The 15,509-nt window shown below is 44.8% G+C and overlaps 1 protein-coding gene across 1 annotated transcript in view; it reads left to right on the top strand.

Moving 5' to 3' along the window:
• Positions 1 to 15,509, top strand: part of CNNM2 (cyclin and CBS domain divalent metal cation transport mediator 2) — a 133,671-nt gene that overhangs the window by 106,657 nt on the left and 11,505 nt on the right. The window contains exons 3-6 of the mRNA XM_026069613.1: positions 3,702 to 3,839; positions 5,952 to 6,121; positions 9,078 to 9,171; positions 11,878 to 11,943. Coding sequence (XP_025925398.1) covers positions 3,702 to 3,839; positions 5,952 to 6,121; positions 9,078 to 9,171; positions 11,878 to 11,943 — 468 coding nt within the window. The remainder of the gene's footprint in view (positions 1 to 3,701; positions 3,840 to 5,951; positions 6,122 to 9,077; positions 9,172 to 11,877; positions 11,944 to 15,509) is intronic.

Here is a 15,509-nt window from a genome sequence, read left to right as displayed (position 1 = left end):
ACATGTGAGCATGTGGTTGGGCAAAGTACTTCTGAGCACGTGGCTCCATGTTGGGGAAGCAGATGGCGTGGAGAAAAAAGGTTTCTGTCGTGACACAGGCAGGCTCTGACAACATTTCAGTCAGTGTCAGGAAGAAGATCTGTCAGTGTGTTTGGGCCTGGGTATTGGAAAGTTGGAGCATTTTTTCGTGGCAGGGTTGAGGCACTGCAGGAGTCTGTCCCTGCACTCCCAGGTCCCTAGCAGTGGTGGGAGGACGTTTCTCAACCTTCTCGGAGGCYCAAGAGTGGAAGCTGCATGTCTTGTATTGGTCTTGGTGGAGACCATGGACTCCATTTCACAGACATGGAGTCACCATCCTGASCCAGGTTTGATTGGCAGCCCGTCTTATTTAGCACTTTCTAATTGAAGGTGAGTTTAATTGTTCCCTCTCTTAGTGCGACTGGAATGCTGCTGTCATGCACACACACACACAGCTTCAGGGAGCTTTCGCCCCACATAAATCCTGGCCTTATCTACAAACGAAATATCTAAACGCTCCCCCTGTGCACATGGTCCATACGTTTCAGGTAAACAGCCTGGTGCTGAGTGCCGCTATATACCTCTCACTGCATTTTTACATCCTTACCTGCACTGTGTTCGGTAGTTTGTCGCAGCTAATACAAGCCTTGGCAAGCAGATGTTGTAGGATCGTGCTGTGCCAGTCCGTGGGGCGCACGAGTTGTTAAGAGCTGCAGTGCTGCAGCTGCGATAGCTTTGGACTAATCATTTTTTAGCCTTGGCCATTTGCTTCCCCCAGGGGAAGACCACATCTTACCCTAGCATTCCCTATCTCCAAACARCTGTCAAAACAGGTATGTTAAAAATATATGTGCTATTAAACGCTATGCAACTTCTCCCATTTAAACTACAGAGCTACAGAAATAAACAGTGYTTGCCCTAGTAAGTATTTTCACTGGTCATCCAGTGAAAGAGTAAGAACATAGAAAAGGCTGTGCAGCACTGATTTGTCTGGCAAGACCTACAGGTACTGGCAGAGCGTGTACAGCAGGGGAGCAGAGCTTTCTGTAGTTAGAGTCTAATCTTTAGACATACTAAGATTGCCACCACCCTTTAGAAAGTGATATCTTTACCCCGTTGKCGGTTGCAACTGTGGACTTGGCTAAAGTTCTGCGTTCTAGCACTGGTAGGCTGCAGGATCTGCATCCTTCCAGAAAGCTATTTTAGGCTGCTTTAGAGCTTAAAGTTTAGTCGTGCTGACTTTCTGTCAGTTGCCAAAACACATGTGATGCACAGGGCAACCTGTTTTTTCCAGCTAGAGACAAAAAGAAAACTAGCATAACTAGCTTAGTTAGTTGTTAAACTTTTCTTTTAACATGAAAAAAACCCACAGGCTTTAGAAGAACTGTGCAGTGTATGGGGCATAGATTGTCATCCTGGGGGCCTGCATCATTTGGGGAAAGAGGGCGAAGGAGCCATGGAGTGCGTTCTGAGCAGAGGTAGAGAGCAAGCCCCTCACGTCCACCTCTGACTGCCTAAACCAGACAGTGAGGTAGTGAGTATGGGTACAGGGTCAGTGAATCTAGTCCACTGGGGACTGTACTTTCTTTTCTTGGAGCATCTGATGGAAGCAATCCCAAGCAGTAGCTTGTCTCTGTCCTTGCTGTTTCATTGTTGTATGGTCCTGATGTGTCAGAGCAAGCTACAGTTCTGTTGGATGAGATATTTTTGTCCTTGTTCTCATCTGGAGTGCACTGAGGGTGTCTACCCTGGTTAATACAGGTTGTAAAGAGAAGAGGACAGAAATAGAACAAGGACCTTCCCAGAGTGTTGTCCAGGCACACGTGCGTATGTACCTCAGCCTGTCTTCCAGCCCAACTGAAGGGTGCTCTGAGGTCTGAACTCTTCTCTTGGACCCCCTCCTCTTGAGATCTCTCCTCTGCCCATGAGCAGACAGTCAGCCTTGCTGCCTTTGATTTGTAGGAAAAGTCTAAATATTTCCAGAACCTACTGAAGAGAACTACAGTACTTGTTGACATCTCACCAAAAGTTACACTGAGGGCATCCTTCATGCTGCCCGTTGTTCATGTTGCAGAACCAAACAGCATCACAGTGCTCTGCTCACAAGCAGAGATTTCTTAAGCATGCCAGGATGACTTAAATGCTGAGGTCTCCATCTCACTTACCTTAGAAAGAATAGACAGAAAATAACTGGTACAGATTCAATTTCTTTTATCACCATCCTTGGTTCCTGCATCTTATAAGAAGCTAGGAAGTTGCCTGAATAGCAAAGAACAATTAAGACCATTCCTTACAAAACTAAGCCAAGGTACAGGCTTTACGCCATATGGCTCTGCTTGCACTGCGTAACATTCTTCTTGGGAGAGGGTTTTTGGATAAGTTGCTGAGGGAACAGTAGGAGGAACTGAAATCCTCGATCATTTGTTTAAGAACCTGTGTGTCCTACCTTGATGACTCTGCTGCAGGCAAAAAGATTTAAGGTGTTCCTCCAAGGTCTGGTGCTAATCCTGTGTTCAGGTACCAGAAGTGCAGTGTGAAGCCTGCAGTGGTACAACTCATTCACGGGAGAAATAGCAAACTCCTTTACTGCCCCACTGAAGAGACTGTTTCCCACCCCAGGGACAAAACTTGTACGTCTGGTGATTCTGCATCCCTGAAGAGAGCAATGACAGAGCTTCCCGAGAGCTGGCATCTCTGCCACAGTATGCATAAAAAACAACATTCTCTGAGTTTTTTAGAAAAAGCACACAKTCTTTTCTTCTTACTCCCCACTAACTTGATATAAGAGGTAGGACCTAACAAGAGCTTCTGGGAGACTTTTCTTCCCTTCACCCTTCTATTATTTTTCTYATTATTATCTTTTCCTGCAAGTATAGGTAAGGGCTGTCTCAGTCTTACCTATCACTAAGTCATCCTTTTCCATCTTAACTATCCCTTTGGGTAGTTTCTCATCCATCTGTTGGAAGAGAAACTCAAGTCCCTGATGCAGCCCAGACCCTGGATGAGGTACTGCTAGGGTAAGAGGCTTCTGGTTCCAAATAAGAAAAAGGGCATGGGTTGTCATTTTTTTTCTCTGTGTGCTTGGGGACAGGTCTGTCTCTTTGCTGGACTTGTGCTGCTCACAGAATGACCTTCAAAAATCTAGAATAGGTATATTGCTACCRCTACAGTCCTGCTGTCAAGTCTGTGGTGATCCTGGAGGGGAGGCTTGTCATCTCTGCATACACAGCCCAAAATTTAGTAACAGCAGCTACCTGGGAATAAGGAGTGCATGTGAAAATGGTAGTTTTCACAGATACTCTTGTGGGACAGTATCYCTCTATTTTAGTAGCGCTGAGCAGGACTCTTCCCCCTTCCTCCACATGTGTGCACACATTATGTCTGATATGCAGAGCCCGGACTGCCGTTAGATGTTTGCAAGCAGATATTTCCTCCCATTGAAGTGATAGGGACTATGGGTGCCAGGATCTGCAAAACAGGGGCTCAYGGCGAGATGAGCCCGCGGTACAGGTCACTGGTTATTTCTCTTTTATAATGTGCRTCAGTGAGCAGGTTTTGCATGTGCTGCAGAGGGGTCTGTCTGCACAGTTTGTCCTGGCTGTCTACATCCAGCGCCGTTCACATGGACCCTATTCTAACAGAACTCGCTTCCTTCCTTTCTTTTCCCACCCTCCCTTCCCCAGCTGATAACAAGACGAAAAAGAAAGTAGCCCATCGGGACAGGAAGCAGGACTTCTCTGCCTTCAAACAGACAGACAGCGAGATGAAGGTTAAAATATCACCGCAGCTCCTCCTGGCAATGCACCGTTTCCTGGCAACAGGCAAGTGTGRCTTATCTGTTTTGTGATCGTGCCAGAGCCTCGAAGGCAGTTTGTCAGCAAAGGCCGGCGAGGTGGGTTGGGACAGTGTAGGCGGGAAGGGAGGCTGGGTTGTGGGGTGACAAATAATGCCACTTTTGTGTTTTTCTTTTTAAATTCTCTCCTCTCCTGTGTTCAGTGTCGGCATGAACCCTCTGAGACATTTACCAGGGGTGGACCAGTAACTTTAAATTGGTCTGAAAGGTAAGGATGAATGCCAAGTGCCGCACTGCATGTCTAGAGTCCRTCAGATTAACGACTAGCAAGTACACCCCATTAGGAAGAGATCAGGGAACAAACCAAAGAGGACTCGGTACCACTGGCCAGCTGACTTTAATTCCACTCAGGCGCCTCATCCAGAAAGAGATGCTGGACTTTTTGCAGGAAAGCATAAACTTGTTCCGTGAGACTTTTTTGACTTGAAATGAAAAACTCTGCTGACACATTTAATACAGACTRCACAGGTGGTTGGACTGTAATTTAAAAAATGGATTTCTTGCTGGCTTGTATGACCTCCATTGATGGCTTCAGGTTTCGGAGGACAGTTGTCTCCATCCCAGATCACCTTGATGCTTAGCCCTTGGGTGGACAGTCTGGCAGAGAGGCCAGGGCCTGAATGGTTTCTTGCAGCTGACATTGCCTTTCGTCGTAGAATTGGTCCCTTCACCTCAGAGATAAGACCTGTTAATGGGAGAGCTTGTGGAAAACATACCTTCCTATTGCTTACGCTGTCTCTCTTTGATACATAAAGACTTTTCACATGCGGGCCTTTCAGATGGGCATCTTCACTGCTGTGTTCAACATACACTCATGGGTTGCAAATGATAAAGCTGTTTTCTCGAGCTTGCCAGCTCAAGTTGGAAATTAGTACTTCCCCTCCTCTAAGATGCAGTAACTGTCAGCCTAGATGCACCTAGTCTGTCTTCATGYTTTGTTTTGCCTCTGTGACTTAAGAGACACATGTACCTGATGGCTTGWCATATCTCAGCTGAGGGGCAGTAATTCCTTAAAAGGCTCGGACTCCTGCTGCTTATGTGCATGTGAGCATGTCCTTGGTGAAAGGAAGCAGTTCAACAGGAAGACTCGGATATAACAGCAAGCAAAACTTTGTTCATGTTGTTGTACAAGACTTCGTGGAGTTCCCTAAACACCTTCTCAACAGACATAGTCTTATAGTACTGCCGTTCTACTTGTTTTGTGAATGAAAGAACTGTGTAGTTTAAATCCGGGTCTGGCTATGAAGCCGCTRCTAAATAAGTTGAATGCTACAATTTTGTTTTCTCCATTCTAAATTAAGAATAGTATCTCTAGCAGATGAAAGGTCCAGGTTCATTAAAGGTCCAGTTCCGAAATGAGGTATTAGGAAACCTTATCAATTTGCATGTTTAAATCTCRACATCTCTGGCCTAACTCTCCCACACAAAGATGAGCTTTTTCACTTCAGACAGCTCCTATTGGGAACACTGATTACTGCAGAGCAAGAGAATAGGGGATGTGTTGTGTGTGGCAGGTATTAATCCCACATGGTTTGGACTGACCTGCACTGTCTCTCACTTTGAGTAACTCTTCCCATATGAGYGATGGCAGCCTGAATGAGGTCTTTGATTTATGTAGAGTGTCTATCTAGAGCAACTTTTTAGGCCCCAAACAGTGATTTTTTTTTGAAACAAGTGCTATGCATAAGTTACCATTAATACTCTTTGGGGAAGAAAAAAAATATTCAAAGGTTCTCTGTGCCCCACCTGTAATACTGTTCCATTTACAACTCTCCAGTGAGCCTATACAACTGTGACTCTGAACTCTCAAGTGGGCAAGACTGCCTTTTTTTTTTCCCCTTTCAGAGGAAGAAATGATTCTTGGTTGTTTTCAAAAGTACTTCTGTAATTAAGGTTGGGGTGTTCCTGTTTTTTTTCCCCCCATACAAATCTAAGAGTCTCRAAAGACAGGAAGCCTGCAATTCCATAATGGATCTATCTGCATCTGTGTTTCTTTTATAAGCAAATGCTTATTAATGAGTATGACTAACTTCTTGCCAGGCATCTGAAGTGTAATGCCAAGTTGTATCTTGTGTTGTAGAAGTAGAAGCCTTTGGTCCATCCCAGATGTCAGAGAAGATCCTTCTCAGGCTGCTAAAACATCCCAACGTCATCCAGGAGCTGAAATACGATGAGAAGAACAAGAAAGCCCCAGAATACTACCTCTACCAGCGAAACAAGCCTGTTGACTACTTTGTTCTCATTTTACAGGTCAGACATGTGGTTATGTAGATATGTGCAACATCATCTCCTGACATCTCCCTCTCTATATGTATTCTAGCTGTTGAGTTTTGTCTTCTTTCAAACATGGGAATGGAGCTATGGCTCCTGGGAGCCATTCCTGCCTCCTTCATGATCTTGCTAACCTTGAACAGCTCATTCAACTGCTTTCAGTTTAATCTGCTGTGAAGGGTAGACAACACTTCCCACTTCCGATCATCTCTTGAAAGTCACTTATGCTCTAGGTATTACTAGGATAGGCAATGCAAAGGAATCTCTGTGCACAGCTGGYGTTGCTCGGAAATCGCACATGCACAGAACGTAATGGTCCTCACAGGAGTTTGGCCGGGATACTTTCGCTAATGCATTTTTTCCTTTTGCGAAAGGAGGCATGGGGAGTTTGACAGTTTGGCAAGATCTTATTTTTCTGTGCAGTTGTGCAGTCTGTACCTTTGGTATTGTGGGAAGTGCAGGTTTCGGTGAGGGCACTGCGCCATCTACTGAACCGCTGCCACCTCCTTCGGCAGCCCCTGCCGTTCCCCGGGYGCCCTGCCATCCACGCACTGGCCCCGGCCTGAGCTCATTGCATTTGAGTGATTTTTAGAGTGCAGCCCTAGGTGGTGTGGAAGGACTGTTTTCTATTTGTTTGCTACAGGAATGCTTTCAGTGCTTTTGTGCAGGAGTAGTCCTTTAAGGGAAATTTTGCTGGACATATTTTATGTTTSTAGCCTGGATAGACTGGAAAAAAAAATAGCTGAAGTTATAACACAGTCTTGTGTAACTTGAAATTTTCCTTAACATGACCTTAAAAATTAAAAAAGAAAAATGGAAGGAAGCTTTTTGTTTTTAAATGCCATCAGTGATAAATAATATAGCAAGCACCAAAATATGACATTGTGGATTCAACTTACTGCTTTTTTAAAAAGGATTGTTTTTTGAAGTGTTCTGGGAGCCACTGGTAGCTCTTTAACTGCCCTTCCTTACATGCTGAATTTTTGCAGCCTGGAATACTCCAGAGGCAAGATAATACTCCTGAATGAAGTAATGCTGCAAAGATATAAATGAAGGACATGTATGATGCAAAAGAACAGTCAGTAATGAATAAATTTGTGATTAGCAAAAACAATGTGCTAGTGCATTTGCATTTGGAAAAGTGAGTCTTGCAGTAGGTACATACTGTAAAAATGGTAACAAATTTGGTTCTGCAAGATCCAAAGGGGATAAAAACTCCGCTTTTGTTACTTAAACAACCTGGTTTGGGGATTTATTCTGTCACCTGGCGACACCAGAATATCTTCACAGTAAGAGCATACCAGAACACAAGTAAATAGGTTTTCTACGCATTAAATTTACCAATTTAATCTTTGGAATCGAGGCTCTATTCTTATGGCTAATTACTAGTTTGTAGGTTTTTAGCTACTAACTTCAGAGTGACTGTACATGAAAATCAAAGCTTCACGTGTGTATGTATTTTGAAGACCTGATCTCAACTGGCGAACACTAACGATAAGTAGGTTGAGAGCCCTGTCTACAACCAGTCTTTGGTGACCAAAATAGTACCTTTTGGAAGGCTTATAATGAACAAATAAGCTACTTATTTGTGTTGTGGAGTGAAATTGGTTTTAAAAGGGATTATATGAAGTGATTGCCTGTGATAGCAGGAAAGTGGATTTGTGAGCTAGACACTCTGTTCCTGTTAGGTAGCTTTTGTGAGCTTTTCCTCATCTGGGACAGTCAGACGAACTGGCTTGGTTTCAAGTCTCTTCCAGGTTGATTTAATTTTCATGTTTTTCTGCCTGAGTACAGTACTGTAAAGTTAAAGGCATGGTTAGTCATTTTAAATAGCTTTTACTACCACAAACGCATAGAAAGAAAATCTACCTTTTGTACTCATTTTGACCTGACTCTGTCCATTTGATGGTCAGTCTAATCAGTACACACGGGACCGGCAGCCTGTCTCTGCTTTCCAGCCTAGCCAGAGRGAAAGCATTGCAGGTAATTATGTGGTTTGGCTAAAATCCCAACCTTTCTGTCCTTCAACCTGAATGTTGCATGCAATTTCTTTCTGCGGTAGTGTACTGCAACGCTCAGTGCAGTACCAGTAAGGACGGAAATGAAAGCCAGGTCCCACTGAGAAGCCAATTATTTTTGTCTACTTGTATACCAAAGCAACTGGGATGTTTACAGCTACGTTTGATAAAGTAGTTTATCTTCTAGATTCCTTTGTATGATATTATTACATGATGTTAAATATTTGCCTCAGCCCACATCCGAAATGGCTGCATTTGCATGGTAGCGTGGTTTTGTACAGCTTGGGAAGCACTGGAAGGTCCTTCTAGACAAGACTCTGCACAGGAGCAGGATGGGTTCCAGGCTGTGGCATCTGGAAAACTGCTAGAAACCAGAAAAACCAAAGTAGTCCTGAGACTGCTCCTTCAGGAATAAGGACTTTGTTTCCAGGGGAATCTCATCGGTGAAAGCAGACAAGCTCCTTGCGCGTTGTCTCCCATCGCCGTTTCCGGTGTTTGTGCTAAAGGGGCCTTCGTGTGAACATGAGCCGCGGCTCAGAGCGCATAGGTGTCTCCAGACCCCAGGCGACTGTGGTACATAGAAGCTTGCTGTGATATTGGGGGCAGTATTTGTTCCCTGGCTTGAGGGGAAGCAGCCTGGCAGCACACGGAGCGGGGCAGTAGTGCCGTGCAGAGCTGCTGTGGCAGCCCCGCTCCTCTGCAGGGACTTGCACCGGCCGGGGTAATCCCAAGGCTAGAATAGCTCAGGGAACAGGAGTTTTGCACTCTCCCTTTTCAGGCACTGTTACAAACTGCAGGGACCGTGACGCCACCTCAGTAACATCAGGTGAAACTAGCTTTCAGGGCTCAAGTCGGGTCTCGTGCCTCTAGACCTACGGTCCCGTTTAATTGCCGCTCTCTCTCCTTTTCCTTGACAGGGGAAAGTGGAAGTGGAGGCTGGGAAAGAGGGGATGAAGTTTGAAGCTGGTGCTTTTTCCTACTATGGGGTGATGGCCCTGACAGCATCGCCAGGTATGTTCTCTGACCGTCTGCCTCCGGATCGCCCTCGCGCACCAGCCCGCCTGCCGGGGCGAGCGCGGCGGAGGTAGGCCCTGCGGGGCCAATGTAAACGATTCCTCCTCGCCAGGGAAATGGCCAGCCCGGCGTCACGTCCCCGGCAGGGGCCGAGGCCGGTGGCGGTGCTAACGCTGAAACCTGAGCAGCTCGCACAGGTTCGCCAGCTCGCAAGCTCCAGGCGGATGCAAACACTGGCCTTAGCGAGTGATGCATTTGGTACGGGATGACAGCAGCGCACTAGGGATTGAATTAAGGGGAATAAGTAATTAGTAGCAAGGGGACATCTAGTGGTGTAAAACACAAACAACCTGTTAGTTTGGATACGGTTTATTTTGCCATTGTTTCTAAAGCCATCTTGAGCRAACGAGAGCAGCAGCGCAAAGAAAAAAGAGCGCTCCTGCCAGGCTGCGCAGAGACRTAACCGAGAAATCGGCACGGAGCAGAGCTTGTGGCCAACCCCGAGAGGGCAGCAAATTCCCCGTGCACGAGCAGTAGTGTCCCAAGCCACCGCCTCGCAGATACGCACTGGAGGATACTTGAGAATCGGCCGAGCATACGCTTCAGTAGGCTCCTTAGCTGCTCTGGTCCTTCGTAGCTGTGTCACCTCAAGCTGTGGTTTTGTCCTGTCCCACACACCAAGCGGTGCTGGGCTAGCGGTGCTTTAACAAGCTTCCTCTGAGAAAGCTCCGTGTGCTGCAGGCCGCGGCACTAGTGAGCCGGTGGGTGACACGGGCGGCCAGCGTGGTGCGTCCGCCTGCCCTCCCTGTGGTGCTGGCTGATGTATTTTCGTGCTGGTAGTGTTGCCTTTTCGATCGCCAAGATCTTGATCTTAACTGGGAACCCGCAGTCCCGGTCAGGAGAGCTGGGGCGTCAGCGCTGGCAGTGGCAGTCTGCTCACCTGAAGTCGCCTATTCAGCTCCTGGGAGAGGAGTTTGTCATGCCAAAATCCACTTCTCCTGTGGCAGAGGCACAGCAGCTCTTAGGTTTCACTTGGGAGGCAGCTTGTTTTACCAGGAGGTTAATGAGTGCTCCTTTATGTGTGTGTACATATTTATATGTACATTTGTGAATGGCTTGTGGTACCTTTGGAATGAGAATTATTTTGTAAATGAGTTATGAACACAGCTTTGTTAGAGTAAACTCTGCAAACAGAAGCAGTTCTCCTGGCTGCCAGAGGTACAGCTGGTCGGTTCAGTGCTGCCCTTTTCCTGAGCCTCTGCTGGATCTCTGTTAGGAGCTCCTGCCTAAAGACGAGCCTAGTTATTCCATGAGTCTGCACTTCAGTGAGGTTCGTCTTGGTTGCACCTTTGGAAGTTTGGCAGATTTGGAAGTGTGCAGACCGCTGGGAGGATTTTACCTGTGCAGTAGCCGTGGTACCTGTGATGAACCATATGTAACACACGTGTGCGTRCCAGTGTATCATACCCTGGCTGTTCTCCTGGCTTTGAAGCTCAGCTTTTGCAGCACGGGCCAGTCGCAGAGCTGGGTGGAGCACGATCACTTCACTCCTACGTGACCTCCTCTTGGAAATCATTTGTGGCTTCTCTTTTTGCCAGCACTGTTCATTTTGAATGTTTTAGTGTTCCCTTTTTTTTTTTTTTCCTTGTGTTGCGAACCATCCCTGCAACCCTGCCGGTTGCCCCCAGCCCTGTGAGATCAAGTGATCGCCCCTTTGCCTGTGTCTGCCCTGAAACCCATCTTGGATTTTGTCAAGTCAAACTTAAGCATAGGCACTATTTTAAATTAATTTCTGCTAACCCTGGATTTGTCTCCCTGCAGTTGGTTGGTTTTTACCAGTAGCTAGCCCTTCATTTTGCTTGCTTTTCCCCCAGATTTCGGAGGGTTTGTTTTATGATGTCTTACAGCATCCTGAAATTTCTGTTAGGATGAGCTCATAAAAATGAAGTAATTCTTGTTGCTCTGGGTAGACACGAAAGCTCAGTTAAAGTATAAACCTTCGCAGAACACAGGAAAACTCCTGTTCTTCCCTGGCTCCTAATTAGACTTTATGTGCCTCCTCTCCCCACTGGAGTATGAAGTCAGTAACAGGAGATTAAAGCATATTTTGGAGGAAAAAATAAGAAAAAGAAATCAGTAAAGCTTTTTTCTTTAACTACAGCTAGGGAGGGATTTACAGTAATAATTAGCAGTCCTGTAACCATTCTGACAGGGATGAGCTTTGAAAATCACAACCTCACTTGATGGCGTACTGAAAACCTGATGAACTATGAAGTCTCCTTTGGTTTTGTTTCTATTTTTATTTTACTCCTATTAGGAATTGCACCTATAAAAGCTTTCTGGCTTGTTTTAACTCTTTGCCTTCCAGGCTGGAGTGGGCACCACTGCTCCTTTCAAACTATTTTAAAAACGTGTAGAGCTTGATAGACCATTCTGTGCTGGATGACCACTCAAATTAGCAAGTGAAAATTGTTCACTTCACTGGGTAATTCTGCAGGCTTGTTTTTTTTTTTTTTTGATTTATTCCTAAAACTGTTCAATTGTCTTTTTGTTTGTTTGTTTTTTAACCCTTTACTTTTCCACAGTTGATTTGCACTTTTGGTTTTAGTTCTTCAGTGTGTGAACTGGCTCCTTCCCCTGTCAAGTGTGGATAGCTGCCGCCTTTCTGGTCGTGATCTCATCCTTTTTCTCTCCCTCTTCTAGTTCCCTTGTCCCTGTCTCGTACCTTTGTTGTCAGCAGAACAGAGTTGTTAGCAGCAGGTTCTCCAGGTAAATCCGCATGCTTCTATTTTCACCATTCTTGTGACTGCCCTGATGCCATAAAAAGTCAGTCGCAGTCTGTATTTATCTGACCCCTTTGCTCGTTAGGGAGAAGTCCAGCACAGCATTTTGCCTCACAGGTAGGTATCCTGAACTTTTATTTATGACTAACTGGTAGCAACGTGAGAGTCGTCAAAATGGAAAGAACTAAAAACATGTTTAAGAGAATGTATATGGTAATGTGCACTTGTTCTTGGTTCGCATATGTATGCTGGTGAAATAGTAGGAGGGGAGATTTTAAAGGAAGATATCCTCCCCCAAGCTGAGGTCAAAAAGTTCTTAAAATTTTCTGAAGAAAATGCATTTAGCAGAAGTGAATGTCTGCTGCTAAACTGCCATGAAAGAAGAACTTGTTTCATAAAAGACTTATATTTAAAAAGGTGTTAAATTCTACCACTTATATGAAGTCTGATCATTTCAAATGCTCGAAAGCTTTGAATTTTTTTTCAATGAGGTTAATGCCATGGACCTGCGCAGTGATTTACAGAGGGGACAGATCTGCAATGGAATATGCAAGAAGATGTGGGAGCTCCTGGGGGGGTTTTGGCTCCATGTTTTGCTTAAGACATTTCCTGCTGAACAATTGAGTTGATTGACATAAAAAGTCGCTTTAGAGGGATAACGCCAAGGAGAGAACAAATTGGGCCAAAATGAGCTCCAAGATGTGGCTGAACGGTTAGAAATTGGGAAGGGTCAAGAACTGAGCTTTGCAGACACTGTGCATGCACAGTGTGGTTGAGAAAAATGGAAACCACTCAAGAAAGTATACAGGAACAGGAACAGCAGAAGCCTAAAATAGTTTGGGCCACACTGAACATATTTCTTCCTTTTGAAGTTATCGTTTTCAGATGAATGTGTCTTCCCGGACCTAAAAACAAATAAGATAATTAGATGCATATTTAAGTGAAACAACGCCTAAACATTAGTACATATTGTACATTTCAAAACCTTTCACCATCTGCTGCCTGTATTTTTCCCTCTCTTCCTTTTTCAATTTTGAAAATGTATTTCACCATCAGTCCTTAAACTGGTCTCATGCACATTCCAACCAAACTACAGGTTGTTGCCCTGCAGGGGATTTTTTTCATGCCCTGTTAAAGTTTCCTGCTGCTAAACTTGAAAGAAGGGGGAGAAATTTAATCTTTCTTTAATTAAAGTATCTGATGGCTTTCTTTTAAACTCAGCAGCTTTGATTATCTTTTTTAGCCTGATTCTTTCATTTTGCCAGGTCCTTTTTTTTTCCCTTTCCTTTCTACAGAGGAAGTGTACACCTTGCACATGCAAATTGTTTCCAACATAAATGCCAAGCATATTTTCCTAGCTTTTTTTTTTTCCCCTCAACCCCCCAAAAATCAAGTATGGAAAGTAATAATGGGGAGAATATCTTATTTGAAAGAAACTGATATAGTAACCCTGGTCACCATGGCAATGGCTGCAGTAGGTGAACATCAGCTTGCATGTGGTACCAGGTTTGATGAAACTTGGACCTTCTGCTGGGTCCTTCTAAAAAGGACCCTGCTGTTTAACCTGAAATACATAACTTGGTTGTATTGATGTTTGCCTTGTGGTTTGTGCTCTTTATCCCCTGTATAGGAAGTTGAAGACTGGGTTGGGAAGATGCGGGTAGAAAAGATCTGTCCAGATCTGAGCAGACCTGCTAGGGGACTGGCAGGGCACTGTTCTGCCAACATGGACCTGCCTGGTTTTCTTTCTGCCTTCTGCTCTTTCTGCATCCTCCCTCCTTCAGTAACTTTCTTCTCCCTCCCTGACTTGTACATAGGTCCAGAAGTGATGTCCTTTCCCTCTGGTTTTCTGTTGTCATATTCTTTTGTTCTGTCCTTTCATTCCATCTGTCCCTTGCTTTCTTTAGCAGGCTTTGCCATGTTGCTCTCTGTCCTTCTTTGTTTTTATTAGTAATGTACTGTAGGACCCCTGGTGAAGAGAGAGGGCAGATCCGAGTCAGGAGAATGTAAAGCTGTTTCAGATGGAAATCTTTATCCCAAACAGCAGCAATGCTTGTCTCGCAGAGCTGTATTTTGTGTATGCAGGTGGGAAAGACAGTGCAAATTCATTCAGTCTTCACACTTATTTGTTCTCCAGCATCTCTGCTTGTGAGCATGTTTCAAGCCCCGTGGGCAGGTAGAGGTTTGGTTCCTGGCAGCAGCTCTTGCAGCCTGCTGTGGCTTTCCAGATGGCTAGTTGGTATCGAGGGGGAACGTTGCAGAGCTCCGAGTGCTTGCGTCTAAGCCCGTACTTGGTGTTACCAGAGGGACTTGCACTAATTCCTCACAGTGTAGAAATGCCAGAAAATTTGCCAGGTTGTCAGAACCTGTATCTTTCCACTTGCGCCTCTCTCTCTTTTTTTTTTTTTTTTTTTTTTTTTTTTTTTTTAGAAATTGAAGGAAAGAAGACATCAGATGTGTTTTAAGTGGGAAATAAAAAGTAGGGCAATTCTGTCATGCATCTGGAAGCATCTAAATGTTAAGATAACAAAAGGCTGGATGTAGATCCGGCTGTATCCCTTTGGCAAGGAACAGTTATGTTTATAGTGATTAAGTGACAAGGGTAGGGTTGAATTTTGGGAGGTTGGGTTTTTTTTGACCTAAGTTTCTATATCAAAAAGTCACCAAAAAAGAAGTTGAAAAGCTTACAAGGATAATGTTGCTGACTTGCACAAAGAGGCTTCGTATCTAAAGATTATATGAAAATGATCTTGCAGTTGAGAATGTGTATCACACAGTGAGTAGTACAGCTTACATTGAGTTTCAGTATGAGCTGGACGAACGAAATTTAACTGCAGCAAYGTCCAAAAATTCACCAGCCCCAAAGACAGTTCTTTGACTGGTATGTGCTTTATGTGCATCCAAGAGAAGCCCATCTGTAGAAAGGCTTGGGGTCTCTTTTAGGATGCATTTCTGCCTGCCCTCCTGTCCTTCTGGGTCACTGTGTGGGCAGAAGCTAGGGATGCAAAATGTTTGTGGCTTGCTGAAAGCACGTTTACGTTAGAAGAACTGTGGCCAGTCACTCCTCTGGATAGCTGCAGGATTGCAGTTGGTAAGTGAAACTCTGCAGTGCTAGCAGGCCAGTGATGGAAAATGGTGTCTCTAGTTTTATTCCTTTATTGTCCRTATCTCTCCTGGACACACATTTTTCTCTGTAGCATGGGCTGTTTTCTCTGTTTCGCTGGCTGGCATGTACCAAGTGGTGCTTGCTCACCTCCCTTGAGCTTTCCATCCTTCAAGTTTCAAGCGCTGACAGGTACTAGAGGAAACATTATTGAAATAATTATCATGTGGACTGCGCAAGGGACACGTTGGTCCATTGAGGACTCTGTCACTCACCATTCTTATGCTTTTGTAAATGTGTCTGGTCTAATCCAGAAAGCAAGGTAGTAGATATAGGTACCAGATGGAATAAAATGTATAATGAGGATAAAGGTTAGCTGGGACTGACTGTGTGGATGGAAGGTCTGGTACTGGTGGTACGATTATAAATCATTAAGAAGAAGAAATCTC

The sequence above is a fragment of the Apteryx rowi genome, unplaced genomic scaffold (genome assembly GCF_003343035.1).
Source record: "Apteryx rowi isolate R43461 unplaced genomic scaffold, aptRow1 scaffold_3, whole genome shotgun sequence".
NCBI classification, from domain to species: Eukaryota; Metazoa; Chordata; class Aves; order Apterygiformes; family Apterygidae; genus Apteryx; species Apteryx rowi.
This window is presented reverse-complemented; position numbering and strand designations above follow the sequence as displayed.